Genomic DNA, 23170 nt, shown 5'->3' with positions numbered 1-23170 from the left:
TGCCTGGGTTTGAATCCAGCCACATACACTCCCACAGGAAGACCATACAGGACCCACAAGTGAGTCAGAGACATCTCTCACCAGCTGATGTGCCAGTGACAAGGGGTCAACCTATATCTCCTCATTCTCCTGCTCGGAGCTCCAGGCTGGATATCATGAACTCTCATTCAGTGTGAGTTTCTTTCTCCAAACGTAGCTCACAGATATCTCTTTTAGTGATTGACTGTATCTTGGTATTAAAGGACATCCCTCCTTCTCTCAGCCCCACAACCCACCCCATGATTCAGCCTTCAACTTTAACAAGTTGAAGATTGTCTATAAATGTAAATACAGGATATTTTTTTTAAATTGATGGGGTCAATTTCTCAGACACCGACTTCCCTAAGGAGAACTCCTGAGAACGTGCCTGGTCTGCCTGACTCCCACTTGCACCCTTGCCAAGACACACATTTTTATGTAGTGTTCAAACAGGTGAGTCTCATGTGTGAAAGGCTCTCAGACATGGAGTTATAGCCTCTTCTGCCCGTCCAGGCTTATGCTGAACAACTGCTGTGGAGAAAAACATTTGTGAGGGAGAAGGTCGAGCCATTCAAAAGGAAGCTAGGAAAGATTGCTCATCCACCTGCAAAACCTTTTCAATAAGGAAGATGTCACCCCCATTTCTGCTTCCTGTGTGATTTCTTATGCTTTCTTTCAGACGGGGAGGGGAGATGAGCGCTGTTGGTCATACACCTCCTCTAGAGGTATGTGATCAAAGGGAATCTGACTTACCCCTCGCCATTTCCATGATTTTCATGCTTTCTTCTCTGGGGGCCATTTGGTAGTTAACAGGGTCATCTGTAATGAACTTGGATTTCTCAGAGGAGGAGCCGGAGTCCTCTCTACTTTGGGATCTTGGTAGAGTCTTGGGTAAGCACCAGAAAGGCACGGCTGCAAGAAGACTTAGGAACCCTGCTATTAGGTAACCAAGCCACCAGGCCCCGACCCACTGGGGATCCTTTGGGGTGATAGTTATGTGGTCTGAAAAACAGAGGTTGGTTAGGGAGTGAGTTCTTAAAGTGGAGGGTGCTGAGAGGAGTTACTGCAGAAGACAAATTCTAGCGACAGTTCTACGACATCACGAACACTGCATGAGGGCTAAGATCAGATGACCCAGAAGCTTTCTAAATGCCCAGTGGGCCTGGATGCTAGCATCCAACCTCCAACGGTAGAGACGGGAGAGCCACAGAGCAGGGTGCACAGTTACACCAGTTACACTAGCTATATCTATATCGATGATCTCTGAGTTTGATTGAAAGACCTTGCCTCAATGAATAAGGTAGAAGAAAACCTTAGGATGATTCTTTACATGTACACACATCCATGTGCCCACACTCTCATACATAGTCCTTGGCCAGACACAAGGAAATATGCATATATATGTGTATGTATGTATGTATGTATGTATGTATATGTATGTATCTATATATGCATATATATGCATATATACACACACACACACGCTAGAAAACATCTAATAAACATACTTGGCATCCACCACTACCCCCTACCCCAGATCTCCAGAGAAAGCATGAGAGGCTCATGACAGAACACTGCTCTGGGGCTGTGCACTTAGGGAGAGTAAAGAGAGTAAAGCACCCTTAGCCAGCTGCCCCTTCAGAAACATCACATCTGACTCACATATTGAATGTCTAAGATTGTCCTCGAAAAATGACTGCTGCTAGTCCCCCAAGATAATTGTCTAGTTGGAGAAAAAAGAGAGCAGAAGAGAGAAGTTAGGGCTAGGAGAAAGGGAAGTTTGCTTGCTGGAGACTTTCACTCCTATGTTTGCTTTATCGGTCGATGTCTCTATAATAAATATTGACACATCTGAGACCAGCAAGAGCCAGCAGGAGCCAGAGTTTTGGATGCATGTGAATTGAGAACTGTGGGAGAAGAGTGTGTCTGCCTTAATAAACAGAGCATAGATCACAGAGCACAGAAACGACCTGCCTGTTTCCCCTGCACCGGTTGGTTAATGCCTGTGTCTTCAGTATCAGAGTGCATTTCTTGCATTATTTTTACTTAACGAAAAAGTGACACCTTGACATTGTATTGGGGGGGGGCTGGGGAGATGGCTCAGTGTTTGAGTACTCACTGTTCTTGTAGAGCTGGAGTTGTTACCAAGCACCCACATGGAGGCTCATAACTGTAACTACAGTTTCGGGGATCAGACACCCTCTCCTGACCTCTTCCAACAACAAGCACTCATTTAATGCCCATACGTACATGCACACAAATATTTGTATGCATACATTTTTTAATTGAAAAAAAAAGAAAAGTAGTATTTTTCAAAGTCACATCAAAAATATAGTAGTTGAAATTAACGAATAAATGCAAAGTGCGTTCAGCTGGTAAGATGGTTTTGTGTGTAAAGGTGTCTGAAGCAAGCCTGGATATCTGAGTTCCATCCAGGACCCACGAGGTGAAAGGAGAGAACTGATTTCCACAAGTTGTCCTCTGATCTTCCCAAATGCATCATGGCATGTGCGTGCACAAAGAGAGGAGTATAAATAAAGACATGCGAATACATAATCCACTTACCTAGATTCACAAAGCCAATATCAACATAGAGTTTGGCACATAATGAACCCAAGAGGAAGCCGAAAATGGGCCCTATAATTGCCACTGTCTGCACACACCCTGTATCAAAAAACAAGCCAAACCAAAATAAAACAATTAAAGGGGGGATAAGAGGGAAAAGAAGGATAGCTGTCATTTGGCTCTGCTTTGATAAACTGATAAAAATGCTAAGGTGAAAGTAAAAATGAGATGCCACTGGTGAGTGCAAAATAAATGCTACTACCGCATTTCCTTTGTGGGCGTTTCCCTGGTTAAATTTTTCAATTGCACTGACTTAGGAAATACATCTGTAGCACTTTTAACATATGAATTGGCTCACAGAAATAACACCAAGCCCCTGACAAAGTTAATTTCCAAGCATGAATCAAACTTGGGTCCCGGCAGGTATGGGTGTGCACGGGTTGGGGGCTCCCAGCACTGGAGTTGGAGGGCGCAGCTAGGGGCTATGTGAGACAGAAACCAAACAGACCAGAACTGGGCTAGTTTTGTAATCTTTCAACCATGTTTTATCATCAGTGAAGCATAAAGTTCTGTTTGACATTAAAACGGGTTTCCCCACCTCAGTAATAAAGAATGCTCACTCACTCAAACCTTGGAAGCAGCTAGCAAAGGAGGGAGACTTTGGAACAAGTTAAGCTTCTCCAGAAAGCTCATCACAGCTCAGAGGCAGCCTCAATAGATGGCAGGAGCAGGCTATCCAGACGTGCCACTAGGAAGCAGAAGGCTGCCCTGCTCAGCTAAGAGTCTCACACCACCGTTCATCTCACATTAGAACTCATAAAAGTATATTCCTGGGAGATTACATGAGCTAGAGGCATGAAGAGCCATTCCCTCTCCAGAAGGTAAATCCTTCCCAATCCCCAGAATAGTTGTGTAGTTTGCCCCATATAGCTCTTCTTTAGGCTCCTGAGTTATCCTAAGGTTTTCGTTAAAGACAGACCCTGTGCAAGCATGTGTAGGATCTCAGGGATTTCTGTGGCATATAGCCAGAAAGGCAGTAGTCCTTGGTGTAACCTCTCTCCTTCAGTCTTACCCTTTGTCTCTAAAAGCAATACCTTCAAATGATCAGAATTCCAGGACTCAAAATTGAGGTAGTAAACCCAGAAGACACTGTAGTCATCTCTGCAGCTCTAATTTCTAGCTAAATTCCAATTATTATTAAATAAATTCTAATTATTCCAATTAAATAAGTGCTTAAATGCATCTGACCTTAATAGTTCCTTTCTATTACACATTTTGTGTGGAAGATCTTCCAATGCATTCCATACCCTTTGGTAGTAGACATTGGTGACTACTTCTGCTCAACTGTCCTGGGGGGATGGGGTATCCTTGCGTCTTGCTTACATTTTCTTTATAGCTCTTTTCAATCATTTATACCTGCTCTCAAGATTCCAGAACCCATTCCTATCTCAAACAGGGAAAAAGTGGAATAAAAGATCCTTTAGTTAATTAGGGCTTATAGAATGCAAGGCAGCTTTTAGAACTGCAAAAACAAGACACACACACACACACACACACACACACACTCACATACAAATGCACATACAGAGGCACACAAGCACCCACAATACACACACACACACACTCACATACACATACACATACAAACGCACATATAGAGGCCCACAACCACCCACAATACACACACACACACACACACACACACACACACACCTCACATACACATACAAATGCACATACAGAGGCACACAAGCACCCACAATACACACACACTCACATACACATACACATACAAACGCACATATAGAGGCCCACAAACACCCACAATACACACACACACACACACACACACACACACACACACCTCACATACACATACAAATGCACATACAGAGGCCCACAAGCACCCACAACACACACACACACACACACACACACACACACCTCACATACACATACAAATGCACATACAGAGGCCCACAAGCACCCACAACACACACACACACACACACACACACACACACACACACACACACACATACATCATTAAAAGCAGTCTCTAAAGTCTGAAGCCCCGAGGAGGATGCTTTTATAAGGTCCCATGCCAATGAGGTCACAGCTATTTAATTCTGTGTTCTTTTCTTCTCTTAGCAGATGCTGACTAACGTACCTTGTCTGTTCAAAGCTAACTGAAGCATGGGGACTGAGTGCTCAAAGCTTCCGTGATGAATTTGGGATGGATGGGAAGGACTCGGACCAGGCGCCCCACTCCCCAAGCGGAATGAGCTATAGGTGTTACCGATGTAGAAGGCAGCATTGTCTTCACTGGCGAAATCATCCAGGTAGGCGATGCCCAGGGGTTGGATAGGAGTTTCCCCTAATCCTCGGAGAAGGTTTCCCAGGAAGACATAAACCCACATGGAGGAACTGGTATCCACTTCACACTCTTGAAAGAAAAGCAAACAGGAGGACTAGAGCTAAGACGCTACCAAAGTTAAGTATTCAATTCCACATTTCTACCCTCTGTTTTAAAACTGAATTACAAAGCAGAGTCAGAATTTGCCACAGTGCTAATCTGATAAGAGTTTGGATGAGCCTGGAGTTCGTTTTGATTTGTGATTTCCATCTCTTTCACAGAATCGTCCAGGGGCCTAAGAGATGCTCGTTTCATGCTCTGTCTTTAACGTATTCTCTCTCTTCTTCTCATTTTGTACCTACACAGAGATATTTGTCTCTTTATACCTCAGTGGTTTTCACCATGCCATCCAATGCAAAAAAACAAAACAACAAAAAAAAAAAAAAAAAAAAAAAAAAAAAAAAAAAACCAAAACGCTTGTCCACCTCTACTTCAATAAAAAACTGTGTATTTTTCAAACCCAAGTGTCTGCCGTTGTTGCCCAAGTTCTTCTTGAAATCTCAACATTTATGTGGGCGATAATTGTGACGCCAGGCTCTCTGGCCTACAGTTACATCCGGTAGTGATCAACTAGTCTTAGAATTCTGAGAATAAGTCATATTAAAATTTATATATCTTATATTCTCCAGCAATCCATATCTTACAACAACAAGGTTTGACAATATTTTTAGAACTGGATCTGTTTACACTGACTATTTAAGGATACATTGATGCACGCTCTAATCTGACTGTCTGAGGCAGGATAGCTGCGTCAGTCATGTAAATGAAAGACCACTTCACAGAGTTCAGGCACTGCAATAAACTTTAGGATGCTGACAGCCTTCTGTAATCACCAGGGCTAAATGCCCTCTCCCAGGCGCATGCTGGGCTAAGTGGTTCTCAGGTATTTTTAACTGGAGTCTTCTTGGCAACACAGGGAGGATAAAGAGGATAAAGAGAAAATTAAATTTAACCCTGGTGGGGCAGGGGGGATCACATTTCTTCCTTTCTAATCCTTTAGATCGATGTTTCTATTTGTGAAAGTCACTTTATTTTCATTTCAAGACCCATCTCACTCAGAGCCACTGGTAGGTGTTGCCAGTAACCACCAAGCAATTAGTAGTCTTTTTCATAAAAATTGATCACTGGAATATCTTATTGGGATAACAGCATACTGCTTTATATTTTAGGACCTGTTTATGTTTGTGAGTTCATGCAGGGAAGCATGTGAACCACAAGGGTGCATGCCTATCCCTCTACGCACACCGAGGCCAGAGCACATTGGTACATTTCTCCTGGTGGGCACACTGGTACGTTTCTCCTGGTGGCTCTGGTTTGTCAGATATTCAACTTACTAGATAGCCCAAGACAGCCTTGAATTCATGGCCTTCCTGCCTCAGCCTCCTGAGTGCTGGAATTATAGGCACTGTTTAGATAAAGGTATGGGTGTTCTGCCTGTGAAAAGACAAGGTGATGTTCCCAGGTTGACTGACCAGTGAGCTGTGGTCATGTGCTCTAACTGTACTGTCCTAGAAATGGGGGCACTCTTGTCCCCATTGCCTCAAGACAAAAACCTCTCACTGAACAGAGAGCTCGTTGTCATAGCTAAGCTTGTTGGCTAGTGAATTTTAGGGACCCACCCATCTCTGTCTCCCAGTATTGGGTCTATAAGGATGTTCAGAGACAGCTAAGTTTTTAAGTAGTTGCTGGGACTTTGAACTCAGGACCTAATGCTTGGAAAGTAAGCACCCTTCCACACTGAGTCATCTCCCCAGTACATTTGTAGGAATTTTTGGCACTTTAATATTTCAACTAATAATGCTCTTCTTGGGAAAGTTAATATGCATACCAAATCATATATAAAGCTCAAGCCATTCACTTACACAGGCCAGTTTTTAAAAGATCATCTTACCATCGTTTATCTTGTTTTGTGATTTCCCCACGATTGAGCGTGGTGATGGACTGCTGGACTCTAGGTAGCACGGAGAGATGTTGGGAGTGAGGTTGGAGGAGGGAGAATACCTCTCATATTTCTCATAGCTGTACCTGCACATAAAGAACATTTTTTTTACCCTGACAGGCTAACAGCATGCTTAAAACAAAGGTCTACATCATTTGCCCGAGAATGAAGGGATCCTGTTGGGTTTACATTTTCCTCAAAGTAATGAATCTGGCTGCAAATTATCACACACACACACACACACACACACACACACACACACACACACTGACTTTCCTGAGTTTCTTTTTTACTTAGATACATGGCCTTGCTACATTACCCTGAGCTGGCCACGAACTCACAGTGGGCCACCCAACATGTCCTCCTCCTATTTCAGCTTCAGGTATAGCTGGTATTACAGGGCTGTGTTGTATCATGAGGTCTAAGTAAAGGTAGAAAACTTTTTCCTTCGGCACTGGATACTGAAATCACCACCCCTTATGTGCCGGACAGTACTTTTCACAGACCCAGACTCAAAGGCTGTTAAACTTAGGGTTTTGGTTCTGAGCAGCATTCAAATTCTGCCTAGGGCAATCTTCCCTGAGCATATGAAATTCTGTATCCTCTTCCTGATGGCGTCCTTCCAAGCTTGTTTCATCGCTGATTTTCAAGCAGTAGTCACAGTTACAATGAGCCATTAGAAACCCCAAGTTATGGGTCCAGAGAGGCACCTCAGTTCATTACATGTCTGCTGTGCAAGCCTAAGGTCCTGAGTTCAGATCCCAGCACCCAGTTAAATGCTGGGGAGACAGTTACAGTACATTACCAGAGCTCACTGTCAGCTAAGCTCTGAGCATCGGTTGCCTTGTATTTCCACAGGCAGAACACACACACACATACACACACACACATACACACACACACACACACACACACACACACATACACACACACACACACACACACACACACACACACACACACACACACACACACACATGTCTATAATCCCAGTCCTCAGGAGACTGAAGCTGAAGGCTGTGAATTCAAGTTTACCTTGGGCTATCCAGTAAGCTGAATATCTGACAAACCAGAACCACCTAGCAAGATCCCTACCTTCTGAAAACAAAACAAAATATATATTTCCTAAGAAAAGGAGGAGGAGACCTGCCCTGGATGGGAAAGTTAGAGGAAGATGGCTGCTTACGACTTACTTCTCCATGAAGAACTGGGGAACTGCGATGAGCATAGTTCCAAAGCCCATGACCAGGCATCCTGCTCCAATTATTTTTGGCCTGTGAAGTTTGGCACCAAAGTAGCTAACGAATGTTATGACCAGGAGATTCCCTTTGGGGGCAAGAAGAAGTATTCACAGTCAGGTTAGGGAGTCTAGGAAACAGGCCACAGAGTGAGTAAAACAAATGACATGCACAGTCACTCAAAGGAAGTCCCCATCGTGCTGCTTCTTCCCTGAGAGCTAAAGTAGCTGCTGATTCATGACTTCAATCGCCTCATCTTCAGTCAAACTATTTCAAGCACCATCCCTGTCCCATTTTGTTTTACCACACCCGATTATTTTGTCGGTAAACTACATTGCAGACAGAGGGCTGGAGCGTGGGTCCTCCGTGGAGAGAGTTTGATTCCCAGCCCTCACACTGGGTGACTCACTGCTCCCTGCAACCCTGGCTGCAGGGGATCTGACGCCCTCCTCAGAACTTCACGGACACCTGCATTCATATGTGTACACATAATTAAAACTTAAAAATAGACAAAAAGTCCTCTGGTTGATATTTGAAAATTTTCTTTGTGACTTTGCAGACACTTTTATTAGTTTATTCATTCATTTACACTTTGGATTCAAGTTTCTATTAGTTTCCCAATTATTTTTGAAACACAGATCCTCTATTGTATTTACAGCTGATATTCCCCCAAAGAAAGGTATTACAAAATCAGGAGTAAGCCTCGCTTTACATGAAATAAAATGTTAGACCCACAATTATATGAATGATACTTTGTAATTGTTCAAAGACTTCTTTACAAAATGACTCAGTATAGGAAGTTTGTCCCCGCAACTCTACATATGTGTACCATATATAAACGTCAAGCTAGGAATACAAAATTTTCACAAGACAGCCATTTTTAAAAATTAATTGAATAACATTGGCTAGAAAGTAGAAATTGCATAGTCTAAAACAGCTCTAATAAAACATCATGAAATTGTTTTTGTGTATTTATTTGAACATATTCATGTGTGTATGTGTGTATTTGTGTGTGTGCGCGTGTGCATGTGCGCGCGCGCGCATATGCACGCATTGATGTGCGTGTTGGAGGTCAGAGGTCAAACTTTGATGTCATCGCTCTGATGCTGTTTACCTTGTTTGGTAAGATAAGGTCGCCACTCATCAGTCCTGAGTTTTGTTTTGGTTACATACACCGACAAGCCTATCTCTTCTGCCATAACGAAAAGGGTCTACCATACCTGATTGTTACTGTTGGTGTTGTTGCTGTTGCTGTTGTATATGTATTCGGGCATCAAGGTTGTCATGTTTACATGACACTACCGAATGAGCTATCTCAAGAGCTCTATGATCCAGCATGTTTTAAGGGAAGATTTCTCAGGCGTTGTTATATAAAAGAATCCCTAGGAGAGAGTGCGAAGGGAGATACAAATGCTTGGCACATCCAGTTCCTGGTGCCACGGAGTCACGGTCCGGTCAAGGAAATCTGCATTTGCAGGGTAAACTCAAATACATCACCTCAGATTATGACAGCCATACACCACGAGAAACCTGGGTTAGGGGCACACACCGTAAGGACCTTTCACGTTTTAGCTATAATCATTTGGGAAGTCTCATTTGCAGGAACTCCCATCTAGATAAGGGAGCAAACACTTCCGTACAGGATGACGATGGGGGCTGATGGCTGGCCCGGCTCTGACGCTGTTCTCGCTATTTCCAGCGTTACAGCAGGAGCCTGATTCCTTCCATCTGCAAGCAATCATCTGATTTACTACTGTTTGGACATACTGCCAGCGTTAGTCAACTGGAAAATGAGTGGTGAATTTTACAGCCTGGAGGATGATAGTAAGAATGTAGAAAACGTAACTTGAAAATGCGGTCTACGCGCTTGACTCTTGGAAGACTTCAGCTCCGTAAAATTCGCAAGTTCAAAACCCTAAGGCTGAGAGCGCCTATCTGGCGCTTGAGTAGTGTAACAACTATACTGACCATGTCCTTCCGATGGGGAGGCAGGCTTACAATTTTTAGCAATACTTTTGAAGCCCATGGACTTTTCACCAAACCCTTACAGTAAGGGACTGGGTTGAAGGGTGTTCCTTTCTTACATTACTGAATAAGGCCATTTTTTCCACCATCCTATAGCCACAAGATTCTGTTTCCTGCACTTGCTATAATGGCAACCTCTCTGAGTTCCCAGGAGACATACATGGGGAATATAGGATGATTCAAAAACCTGCAACAAATGAACTGGAGCATCTGAGAAGAGGGCTCAGGGGCAAAGCGCTGGCTGTGTTCAGATCCTCAATACTGATATATAAGCTGGCATGAGGCTTACATGTCTGTAACCTCAGCGCTATGCTTGAGGAAGAACTATGGAGATTGGCAGATTCCCAAGGCTTTCTGACCAGCCGACCTGCCTGCGAAGGTGAGCACCAGGTTCAGTGGGAGACCCTACCTCAAAAGATAGAGTGGCAGGCAGTAAGGGAAGATACTGGAAGTCTACCTCTAGCTTCCAGAAATGCATGCCTACACAGTGCTTCCATGTACATATATGCACATACACATGTGCACATGCATCTCTCTCTGTCCCTCTCTCTGTCTCTCTCTATCTCTCTGCCTCTGCCTCTGTCTCTCTCTGTCTCTGTCTCTGTCTGTCTCTGTCTGTCTCTGTCTCTGTCTCTCTCTCTCTCTCTCTCACACACACACACACACACACACACATACACACACAGAGAACGTCTGAATTGGAGATGAAAACATTTCCATGCTTTGCATGACCAATCAATAATAAGGCAACGGGTCCAAGAAGTTTAATAAATGTTTTAGCAAACTTGAAACTTTTTATGCACACACACACACACACACACAGAGAAAGAGAGAGAGAGAGAGAGAGAGAGAGACATCCAAAATTTCAAATCCTAGAAAAGAAAGTAAATAACTGAAGTTATCTTCTGCACCAGAAACAAAAACTGAACAAGTCCAGTGTAAGAAGTGGCAATTAGAGACCAAACACAGTTGTGAATTTGAAGTCACCATTTCCACTAGCCAAAGGACTAATCAATGTAGCCTGGTAAGTACAGCTGATTTCAGGACTTTGAGAATCTGAGCTAAGAAATCTGTCAATGAATCCACCATCTAACAGGTGGGAAAAGCAGTTAGTGGAATAGAATGTAGTGAAGCCCTCGGTGCAGCCAGACACTGAATTACAATAAGGACTAAGCCAAGCATGGTGGTGCACACATTCAATCGCAGTACTCTAGAGTTGAGGCAGATGGATCTCTGTGAGTAAGAGGTCAAATTGGTCTACATAGTGAATTCCATGCCAGCCAAGGCCACAGGGCAAGACACCATGTCTCAAATTGTCAAACGATGAAGAGTAGAAAGAAGAAAGAGAAATGTGCTGGTTAAATAAATTTTTAAAGTATACTTACCAAAAACCATGTAAAACAAATTAATAACTAATTAATAATAATTTAACTAACTAAAATAAAGACCATGCCATAGGTGAATGGCTGAATAATGAAATTTTAAAAGCGCTGTATTAAGTCAGAAAAAGAGAAGGGCGTTCATTATCACCTTTCCAATTCAGTCCCCAGGCCAACTGAGTAAGAAAAGAAAAAATTGGGGCACATTTAGGGAATTTAAAAAATGTGTGTGTGTTTGTGTGTGTGTGTGTGTGTGTGTGTGTCTTCTATTTCAGTCATGTGATTTTTGCATTCAGAAAATGCTAGAATTCCTATACAGAATCAATTGAAATTAAAAGAATTTCAACCAAGTTATTGAATGTATATATTATTATATAAAACTTTTTCATATGTATATGTGAGGGCATGTGTTTGTGTGTGTGTGTGTGTGTGTGTGTATTTACATGTTTGGGCACAGATGGGCGTGGGACTAAAGTACGCATGTGTGTGCATTTATGTAGAGACCTGATGCTAACATTGGGTAACTTTGTGAACAGTTTCTGTCTCATATATTGAGGAAATTCAAGAGAAAGTTCACACTCCATCATCTCTAGCACCATGTTTATAGAAACCAAAGAGTGAGGAAAATTGAACTTGTTCGATATCTCATTTTTATTGGCATATCAACTCCTCCCATGTCGTAGGTCAGCTTCACTCAGTAGGCAGAAGCTTGCTATCAGTATTCCTTTCTTCCCATGATGCAGCCTATCTCCAGACCTCACCTTTCCATGATCCTTCAGTTCAGGATCATCAATGGGGCAAGCATCAACTTTTGAGGTTCCTCAAAGGATGTTACACAGGGACTGGTACAATCAGTGTGATGATCTGAATAAAAATGGCCCTCTTTGACCCATAGGGTCACTATTAGGAGGTATGGCCTTGTTGGAGTAGGTGTGACTTAATTGGAAGAAGTGTGTCTCTTAGTGGTAAGCTTTCAGGGTTCAGAAGCCCCAGCATGGCCAGCGTGTCACTGTCACTTCCTGCTGCCTACGCATCCAGATTTAGAACTCTTAGCTACCCTCCAGTATCACATCTGGCTGCGTGCTCCCATGTTTCCTGAGGACCATAGTGGACTAAACCTCTATACTGTAAGCAAGCAAGTGCTTTACTTTATGACTTGTCATGATCATGGTGTTTCTTCACAGCAATAAACCCTAACTAAGACAATTGGTATTTTAAAACCATGACATATGTGAGTGGGGTTATTGACTAAAGACATTGATAGCCCCTGACAACAAGAAAGGCAGACTTGCTGTGATGTGTCTGATGACCTCAGTTCAATCCACAGAACCCACACGTAGAAGGAGAGAAGTGACTCCCTCGAGGGATCCTCTGACTTCCACATGTGTACTCTTGTGAATGCACATGAAAAGAAACAGACTAACTTAATCAATTAGTTAATCATAGTTAATTAGTCATTAGTTAATTATAAATAGATAACTAATGCGATATAAAACAAAAACAAATAGAACCTTGGGTCCCTTCCCTGAAGAATCATTACCTGCACTTAAACTCTTCCCAGGCACCTGAGTGGCCACTCAGGTGTGACTGATACTGTTCCAGAACCTTTGAGAACTGCTTTGCAGGTATGCTCCACCTACAAAAGCTGATGCCTTGCTTAGAACTCCAGTGGTTGGAATTTTATGTGTTCAGAGCCAAATTATCTCCTTCATAGCCATTCATCTCCCACCCCCGTATGACCTGACATCTTTCTGACTATTGGGTAAATCCCTTTGAATGTATGAATACATCTCTAACTTTCAGTCGCTCAAAAGCTAACATCGTCGCCAGATGGCCTCTGAGCCCAAAAGCCGAGGCTTCTCGCACTTCACTCTACCTACCTACCTGATGTTTCCACCAAGATGTTGCAAAACATGTTGATTTATAGCTTTCTTTGTTCTTACACAATAAAATTGTCATGAAACGGTTACCAGAGCTTGGACTAGCCTAGTCTGTGTCTGAGCTATGATCATACATATTTTTTCCAAAATAAACCATGTCTTATCCCTTTTGAAATGAGGGCTGCATTTTTGGCAAAAGCCAGAAAATTTTCTGTGTTCATCGGTCTCACTTTCGCTGTGATATCCCAAGTCAGAAATAAAATTAAAATAGCAAGTTATAAACAAAAATGTTGAAGACCTAAATTCTACTCACTACAGGTAAAGCTGACAGTAAGGCAGTTAAGAGATTTCTGCGCTATTTTATTTGTCCCAAATGGCATCAATGGCCACTAAGGGGGTTATTTTAATTACTTTGAAAAAGCATCAAATGTCTCTCATTTTTATTAACTCAGAAAGTGACTAACTGAAAAGGCACTCGTTCCAGCACGTTGAAAACCACTCTTTGAAGATGGAGGGCTAAGCAACTGCCAGACTAGAGATACCAGAAGGTAGTGGAGGCTTTACAGTCTGATCTACTCTTGTGTTCCTGCTAATGCAACCCCCCTTCTCTCCTTTCAGTAAATACGTAGAAAAGTACATTAGGTGTCTGCTTCGGTTTTTTTTAAGGTTTTTAAGGTTTTTATTTTATGTATATGACTGCACCGTGACTCTCTTCAGACACACCAGAAGAGGGCATCAGATCCCATTATAGATGGTCATGAGCCACCATGTGGTTGCTGGGAATTGAACTCAGGACCTCTAGAAGAGCAGTCAGTGCTCTTAACCACTGAGCCATCTCTCCAGCCCCCAAATGTCTGCTTCTTAAACATTTGGACTCCATCTTTGCAGAGACCCCTTGAGTGCTCCCACATTCTCACTTCTCCAGGAGGCCTTTCACATATATTATAACTCAAAACGCCAATCTTCACCTCATCTTCCCCTAAAGAAAGTCTCCCCCCACCCTGATGCGTAACTGACTTGTCTAAGCATCCAGAAATGAATACTGGGGGCAGGAAATTTGTTACTCCTCGCCTGCTCTCTGAGAGAATAGATTTCCTTTATTGAGCATAAGGTCCTAGCAGATTTATCCAAACAGGATTTTACAGGTCGTATCTCAGCAGACAATGATGGATGGCATTAAGCAGGCTCAGGAGAAAGACCTTGGGCTTAAAGGAAAATCAGGCTTCTGTGATACCTACCAATTTCGAAACTACCATCAATTATTCCCACCAGAGAGGAAGGGATATCAAACCTTCTCTCTATCTGAGTAATAGTGCTCTTCAGGTAGCCTTCTGCCAATGCTTTGGCAAAGTAAACAAAAGACAGGGCACCTAAGAACACCTGGAAAACAGAAAAAGGTACAGGTAACTGGACTCGCTTTGCCTAGCTCAGAAGTTTCTGAGGAAACAAAATTGAGAGGAACAGCAACTGTGTTACCATTGAAGGCTTGATTCAAGCATTGTTGCAGCTCAAATCAGCCCCAAGACCATGCAGAGTCCGCCGCTGCCCCCCCCCCGCCCCTGCCCCAAAGAACTCAAGTTATTTGGCAGTTGAAATGCACGTGGATTTTCATGTAAAACATTTGCAGGATTCCCCTACTCCTCTGCAAAGAACATTAAGGGAGTTTAGCTTTGAGAATAGCAGTGAGGGACAAGGGAAGAGCCATTGATAGATAAAGGAAATAAATGAAGTGAAAATCATGATGCCCGCGTGCCATCTTCCCACAAATCCTTGCCTAGTATGCATTTTGAAAGCCTACTCTACTCACTAGTGGGAATCACTATGCATGGAAATATACCGTCTAATTTGTTGCTTTGGTTTTTTGTTTTGTTTTGTTTTGTTTTGAGACCAAGTCCCTTAGTTTGAGTTCTTTGATATCTGGTTGTATTTTAATAGACATATGGTTTAATTATATGTATACAGCAGTATGCATGTGACTTCAGGTTCACAGTTATTAAATACAATTTTATTAGGTTCCATGAGTGTTATTTTGTATAAAGAAGGGAGGTTTTAATCACACAGACGCCTATCTCTTTCTGTGTAAAAGCCAAGCCACATTCACTTTCAAAAAAGGAAAACAATGTGGGTATAATTAGTACAACAGACAGTGCAGGGCAGGGCTTAAACATCCGGTTCGCTATCTCCACTGCTTTTCTAGGAAGAGCTTCCAAGGAAGCCCAGGGAAGTCATGGCAGGCAAAAATGATTTCATTGCTTGGTGAGTGGTATTAGTAATTTGCAATTGAGAGCTTATTTAAAGAAAGGAAAGGAAAGAGAAGCGAAAAGAAGAAAAGTAGAGAAGAGGAGAAGAGAAGAGAAAAGAAAAAGAAAAGAAAAGGAAAGAAAAGGAAGCAATTTTCTCTTGTAGTTTCATTTGTCTGGAAGGAAAGTCCAGCTTGTAAACTACACCCAACCCCTCTACCTTGAGTTTTCCACAGCATGGCCGCGCTTCCTCTGTGGACGGATATCCCGCTTTAAAAGATGGCCCTCCGGCAGGTTGCGCTGAATTTTTGTGGAACAAATGGGCATTTTCTTTGGATGAAGTGTCCATTATGAAAATATTTCTTATCCCGGCCTGTCAAAGTTGATTTTAAAAGGAAACAGCAATTTATTTCCAGTCCGCATGATTTAAAGGTATTTCCGTTTCACAGTAGACTACAGTTCCATAGGTGTAATTTAAAGCGCCACTATCTCCTCTTACCACAGTAAGTTGGCAACATTTTTCAATTAAAATCAGACAGGATATTTGATTAACGAATCCTGCCATTGAGACCCTACAGCCAGCATTCTTTTTCGATCTTTTCACATTGAGCCTCATTATAGCAAAGAATAAATTTCCATGTTGCCTTTGGAATAAATAACGAGGCAGAATTTTGCTGACTTTGTGGTCTTGCCAGATTAAACTGGGCGCGAGCAGGAAGGGGAAGAGAAACCCAACCTCTTGAATATTGATTCATTAGAATTAAAGCTTCCAAGACATGAATAACAGAGGCTGACACCATCACAGATCCCCCAAAGCACCTTAGCATTCCTCTGGCAGCCAAGTAAAGCTTAAAATGAAGCAAAAAAGAAGAGGTCCACTTTGTGTACCATTTGGGCTAAAGGGGAAGGAATGCGATAAATGCCTGGTGCCTGGATTGAATTCAAATGAAAGTACAGGCTGTAGTTTTGCCTTGGAGGAAGGAAATCGAGTCCCATGCTTAATTCCCACCCTCTCTCTTCTCCTGACCCAACTCTTAACAGCTTTGCACAATCTGACCCTATTTCTCCCTGTTCACATTAATATTTACACATCCTGTGCAACATCTTGTTAGCCATCTACATGAACCAGAGTTTGTCTAGTAATCTAACGCAGGCCACAGGACTCAAAAGCTAAAACAGCGTGGCTGCCCCCAGGGGCTACAAGATTCCCTCCTTGTACAACAATAGAGATACCTTCTAATACTCATTATACTGACTAGAGAAATAATATTTGAAGTAAATTTCCAAGCATGTGGTAGAATTTAAAGGTGTTCTGCTCATGTATATGAAGTCTTAATTCCTTATTTTATGGGACATGAGTGGGGCTTAAAAGGGAAGGACTTTTAAAAAAATAGTATAAGAATATCTGATGTTATAAACATGCTTAATTTTAAGTTTTTAAAAATGAGCAAATAAAAGAGACTGAAAGAACAAAAATATTGAACAAGTTAAAGTAATGACTCTTGCTCAAAAGATGAAAACTATGGATAAAACATAAAGACTTGGCTATCTTGTTGATGTTCTCAAAGAACCAGCCCTTGGTTTTGTTGATTCTTTGTCTTGTTCTCTTTGTTTCTAATTGGTTAGCCCTGCGATGAACTGTTTCCTGCCACTTACTCATCTTGGGTGTGTTTGCTTCTTTTTACTCTGGGACTTTCAGGTGTGCTGTCTTTATGAAGGCACTGAGAGCTATGAGGTTTCCTCTTAACACTGCTTTCGTTGTGCCCCATAAGTATGGGTATGTTGTACCCTCATTTTTATCGATCTATAAAGTCTTCACTTTCTTTGTTTCATCCCTGACCAAGTTATCATTGAATGGAGAGTTGCTTAGTTTCTGTGTGTATGTAGGCTTTCTGGAGTTTCTGCTGTTGAAGTCCAGCCTTAGCTGGCAGTGATCTGACTATTTCAAACTTCTTGTATCTCCTGAGGGTTCTTTTGTGTCTGATTATGTAGTCAGTTTTGGAGAAGGTTTCATAAGAAGGTATATTCTTTTGTTTTGGGGTGAAATGTCTTGTTTATATCTGTTAAATCCATTTGGTTCATAACTTCTGTTAGTTTTCACTGTGTCTCTGTTTAGTGTCAGTTTCCATAATCTGTCCATTGGTGAGAGTGGGGTATTAAAGTCCCCAAGTATTAATGTGTAGGGTTGAATGTGTGTTTCGAGCCTTAGTAAAGTTTCTTTTATGAATGTGGTGCCCTTGCATTTGAGGCATAGGTGTTCAAAATTGTAGACGGGAGGGGGAGGGAATAGTGAGTAGGGCAGGTTCAGGAGATAGGAAAGAGGCCCAGAGGGCCAAGGGAATAATGGAAACATGTAGCTGCTGGGGTTGGTGGTTAGGGTGAATCTCTAGGAAGTCCCAGAGGCGTAGGTTCACGGAGGCTCTCAGGATTCAATGTGAGTGCCCTTAGCTCAGATGCCCAACAGTGGAGAGAGGGAACCTGAAGAGACCACCTCCAGTAGTTAGATAGGGCACCCAGTGGAGCAATGAAGACACCCATATACAAAACTTTGATCCAAACTTGTTCCAGTTTAAAAGAAATACAGGTACAAAAATGGAGCAGAGACTGAAGAAATAGCCAACCAGTGACTGGCCCAATTTGGGATATATCCCAAGGGTGGGCACCATGCACCAACACTATTATTACAGATGCTATGTTGTGCTTGCAGACAGGAGCCGAGCATGACTCTGAGAGGCTCTACCAACAGCTGACTGAAACAGATGCAGATATGCACAACCAAGCATTAAATGGAGGTTGGGAACTCCTGTGGAAGAGTTAGGGAAAAGATTGGAGGAACTGAAGGTTCCTCCCACAGGAGGACCAACAGTGTCAACTAACCTGGACCCCTGGGAGCTCCCAGAGATTGAGCCACCAACCAAAGAACATATGCAGGCTGGTCTGAGGCCCCGATGCATAGATGTCGCAGAGGACTGCTTTGTCTGCCTTCAGTGGGAGAGAATGTGCCTAATCCCGTAGGGACTTGATACCCATGGCACAGGAATACTGGGGAGGGGGACACACTCTCAGAGGCAAAGCCGAGGGGGTATGGGGGGAAAACCTTGTAAGGTTGCTGGGAGGGGGCAACATTTGGAATGTAAATAAATAAAATAATTAACAAAATATAAAGGGAGCATTTACAAGAAAAAAGTATAATGTAAAAAAAAAAGAACAACAGAAAAATAAATGTAGATGTTTAGTAAGCATGACCAAAACTTTGCATGAAACATACAGATAAGTATAAATTGTGGACAAAATGAAGAACTTTTCAGTAAATAATACCTATGTTGACATAGGCCAGAAAAGAAAAACAATGAGGAAGAGAGCGATACATTTTTCAAACCATACACCCAAGCAAGGGCACTAAGAGCAGATGAGATGACAGGGCTGCTTTATCAAGGAATCCCTTCTAAAGAAAGCAAGCAGAGGATGAAACGGATTCACTGTGACTACTTGATACAAACTAAAATGACCTTCAATATAACATCTCAGGAGGACAGCAAAAAGCGGAAACTTCAGAAAAAACATAGGTTATAAACTATGCACAAATACTACCAAATTCAAATCGATGGCAATACTTAGAATTGAGATTAATCTAAAAAAAAGTAGCAATTGGTTAATATTGATAATTGGTATCATTGAACATCTATTTCTGATTTAGAAAACCATGAACAATAACAGCAATAAAACGGCTGTAACGGAAACAAAATCAGAACTCAAAGAAAAAACCACTAACGGTCTGTGATACAAACGTTCTTCAAACACTAAGGTACTGAGACTGGTTTTCCCAAATTGTGCTTCCCAAGAATAATCAAAATGCTATTTGAAAAACACAGGCTTCTTCCGCAAGTTTTGGTAGCTCTCTTTCCAACAAGGGTATCTAGTACCTGAAGTAGAACATCTGGAAGAAATTATTGCTTAGGATGAAAAATATTCAAATAGCCAAATGATTTAAACCGTCTGCACAGTACGGTAATGCCTCACAAGGAAATCTTAGAAGCCACTGAAAGGTAAGGTGAAGAAGTAAAGATAGTTATAGATATCGAACAAGAAGATAATGATTTTTGCAACAGCACAAGGAACAGTATAAAAAGAAATGAACTTACGCTCAGAGAATCAGTCTCAGCAAACCTAAAACTATCACTACATAGGCCAGAAAGGGTTTCTTAAAAGAACGATAATAAATTTATACTTTAAAATTTGATCCTTTACAAAAATATATATATAATCAAAATTGACCTTTTAAGGGGTTATTGGTATACTATTTCCTGTTGGACATGATTGAGAACTGTTAATTAGAATATGCAAATAAGCGCTCAATAATGGCATACACCCCTCAGAACAAAGTCTGACTCAAGCAGTCAGACTCCAGAGAGCCAAATAACCCTTTTAAAAGTTGGGTTACAGAGTTAAACAAAAAATTCTCAATGGAGGAATATCGAATGACTGAGAAGCACCTAAAGAAATATTCAACATCTTCAGTCATCAGGGAAAAGAAAATCAAAGCAACACTGTGATTCCGCCTCACATCAGTCAGAATGGCTAAAATAAAAAACTCAGGTGACAGCAGATGCTGGCGAGGATGTGGAGAAAGAGGAACACTCCTCCATTGTTGGTGGGATTGCAAACTGGTACAACCATTCTGGAAATCAGTCTGGCAGTTCCTCAGAAAACTGGACATAGTACTACCTGAGGACCCAGCTATACCACTCCTGGGCATATACCCAAAAGATGCTCCAACATATAACAAGGACACGTGCTCCACTATATTCATAGCAGCCTTGTTGATAATAGCCAGAAGATGGAAAGAACCCAGATGTCCTTCAGCAGAGGAATGGATACAGAAAATGTGGTACATCTACACAATGGAGTACTACTCAGCTACTAAAAACAATGACTTCATGAAATTCTCAGGCAAATGGATGGAACTAGAAAATATCATCCTGAGTGAGCTAACCCAATCAGGAAAGATCACACATGGTATGCTCTCACTGATAAGTGGATATTAGCCCAAAAGCTCAGAATACCCAAGATACAATCCATAGACCACATGAAGCTCACAAAGAAGTACGACAAAAGTGTGGATGCTTTAGTCCTTCTTAGAAGGGGGAACAAAAATACTCACAGGAGGAAATATGGAGACAAAGTGTGGAGCAGAGACTGCCCCACTGGGGGGATCCATCCCATATACAGACACCAAACCCAGACATTATTTCCGATGCCAAGAAGTGCATGCTGATAGGAGCCTGATATAGCTGTCTCCTGAGAGGCTCTGCCAGAGCATGACAAATACATATGTGTATGCTCACAGCAACCATTGGACTGAGAATAGGGTCCCCAATGGAGGAGTTAGACCAGAACCGGAAGACTTCCGAGGTCCAAGCCAAGCCTCGCCTCTTCATTTTCACTTGTTTAGTAGGACCGAGCACAGTGCAGAGGAATGCATGTTTGATATATCCTTTATCTCTTAGGTTCACTGGAGTGTATTTTTCCAAAACTTAAAAATAAATAATAAAAAGGCAGATGGCGAAGCTTTCATCCAATATCCTAGGTTAAGGTATAACATGGTCCAGATTTTAAAGCAAACACGCCAAGCTGGTAGCTTTTTGAAAAGCTGAATTCACTGTTCACATGGGTTGGTCTGAGAACCTGGTCTTTAAAGGAGCCCAGGTGAGCAGAAGCTGCTGACCCCTCTGGTTGAATTAGGGAAAAGCTGGGGGAAGCTGAGGAGGAGGGCAACCCTGTAGGAGGAGGAGCAGCAGTGTCACTTAACCTGGACCCCTGAGGTCTCTCGGACACTGTATCACCAACCAGGCAGCATACAACAGCTGAGATGAGGCCCCCAACACATATGCTGCAGAGGACAGCCGGGATCTGGGTTTAGTCAGAGAAGATGACCTAACTCTTGAGAGACTGGAGGCCCCAGGCAATTTAGAGGTCTGGTGGGGTGGTTGAGGTAGGAGGTTTGGGATGTGGAACAGAGGGTGGACCGGGAGGGGAATAAAATAAAATTGTGTGTGTGTGTGTGTGTGTGTGTGTGTGTGTGTGTGTGTGTGTGTGTGTGGCGAAGATAGGTAAAATTGAGTCCCACAAATACACCCAAAACTTGTTCACTGAACCAGGGATGGGCCAATCTGCATGGACTGTCACAGAGAATGTCGGAGAGGTACCCATGGCCAGCCTCCCTTCTTGAACACCTTGGGCGCGGGCACCAGCCAAGTCAGATTCTCTGACTCTGAGAATCTTCTCTTCCAGAGGTCTTAAAAATAACCTGTTCTTTTGCCAGAGGAGCAATGTGTCTTGCACAGAATTCTGATCTCCCACCCCTCGCTGTACATGACTTCAGTATCAAATTCACATATCCTAAATAGCATCTCACTTCAGTGTGAAATACGCATGTATTGTAACCTTTAAAATAATCCCAAAACGTCAACATCATCATCTCGACTTATGGAATGATTTTAGTTCATAGCAGTTAAGCAACCTGACAGAGACCACCCAGCTAACGAGCCACAAAGTCTAAATCTGAAAGCAGGTCTGAGTTTACCTGGCTTCTGTGACCAGACTCCTATTTCACCCAGCTAACCAGGGAAGCCATTGACTTTTACTGAAGTGTCACAGATGAACGGAAGTCTTGCAGAAACTAGTGTCAAATTATCAGCATCGGTCCTGGGAGAGCAAAGCCTAATGCTCACAGAATTAAAAGCAAATGATTAGATAGATAGATAGATAGATAGATAGATAGATAGATAGATAGATAGATAGATAGATAGATAGATAGATAGATGATAGATAGAGACAGACAGACAGACAGACAGACAGACAGACAGACAGACAGACAGATGAACAAGAAGAGCCAAATCGTACCTGGAGGTAGAAGTCAAAGCTCTCCAGTTCTTTCAGAACGTTCAGCGAGACGCTGGATCACAGAGCCCAGCCTGAATGAGGAAACTGAGGCAGTACCCCCACAGCAGCTCTGAATCGTTCTGGCAAGTCAGGAGAGGTGGTGGGCACAGACAGGACAGATTAGAGCAAAGAAGAGCCCAAGGGTCTGATCTCTCCCCTAGGCAATCTTTCTCTTTCGCCTTTCCAGTTGGCCTCTTTTTTTTCTGGCAGTCTGCAGGGAATTGGGCACCCTGGCAAGGGCACTGCCCTGCATCTCAGCTCCCAGGGCACGGAAAGAGCTGGAGCCTTTGAGCCATTTCTTTGCAATTTGCAGCAAGTTTAAGGCCACACGTGATAAAGCTTTGTTTATAGAAGAAGGAGGAAAAGAAAAAAAAAAGAAAAAAAGAAAAGACCACTTGTGATTTTTTTACTTGCTGATCCCAGAAAACACAACTCCGCAGGGGGTGGGGGATGAGGAAACAGAAGCCGGGCAGGGAAGGAAGTTTGCAACAAAGACCCCCTCCCCTTCTACCAATCAGTTTTCCAGCC

The 23170-nt window shown here is 42.5% G+C and overlaps 1 protein-coding gene across 2 annotated transcripts in view; it reads right to left on the bottom strand.

Annotated features, from left to right (window-relative positions):
- The window catches only part of Slco1c1 (solute carrier organic anion transporter family, member 1c1), a 46669-nt gene extending 23716 nt beyond the window's left edge, over positions 1 to 22953 (bottom strand). Inside the window, exons 1-9 of one of the 2 annotated variants that reach the window (XM_087659500.1) lie at positions 22604 to 22917; positions 22284 to 22420; positions 15921 to 16073; positions 14699 to 14840; positions 8132 to 8264; positions 6891 to 7024; positions 4883 to 5029; positions 2584 to 2682; positions 772 to 1020 (exon numbers count right to left, since the gene is read on the bottom strand). In XM_087659500.1, coding sequence (XP_087515626.1) covers positions 772 to 1020; positions 2584 to 2682; positions 4883 to 5029; positions 6891 to 7024; positions 8132 to 8264; positions 14699 to 14840; positions 15921 to 16049 — 1033 coding nt within the window. In that variant the 5' untranslated portion in view covers positions 16050 to 16073; positions 22284 to 22420; positions 22604 to 22917. 2 annotated transcript variants of the gene reach the window in all.
- Positions 22954 to 23170: the final 217 nt, after the last annotated feature.

This window comes from Rattus norvegicus, chromosome 4, assembly GCF_021556685.1.
Source record: "Rattus norvegicus strain SHRSP/BbbUtx chromosome 4, alternate assembly SHRSP_T2T, whole genome shotgun sequence".
In the NCBI taxonomy this organism is placed as follows: Eukaryota; Metazoa; Chordata; class Mammalia; order Rodentia; family Muridae; genus Rattus; species Rattus norvegicus.
This window is presented reverse-complemented; position numbering and strand designations above follow the sequence as displayed.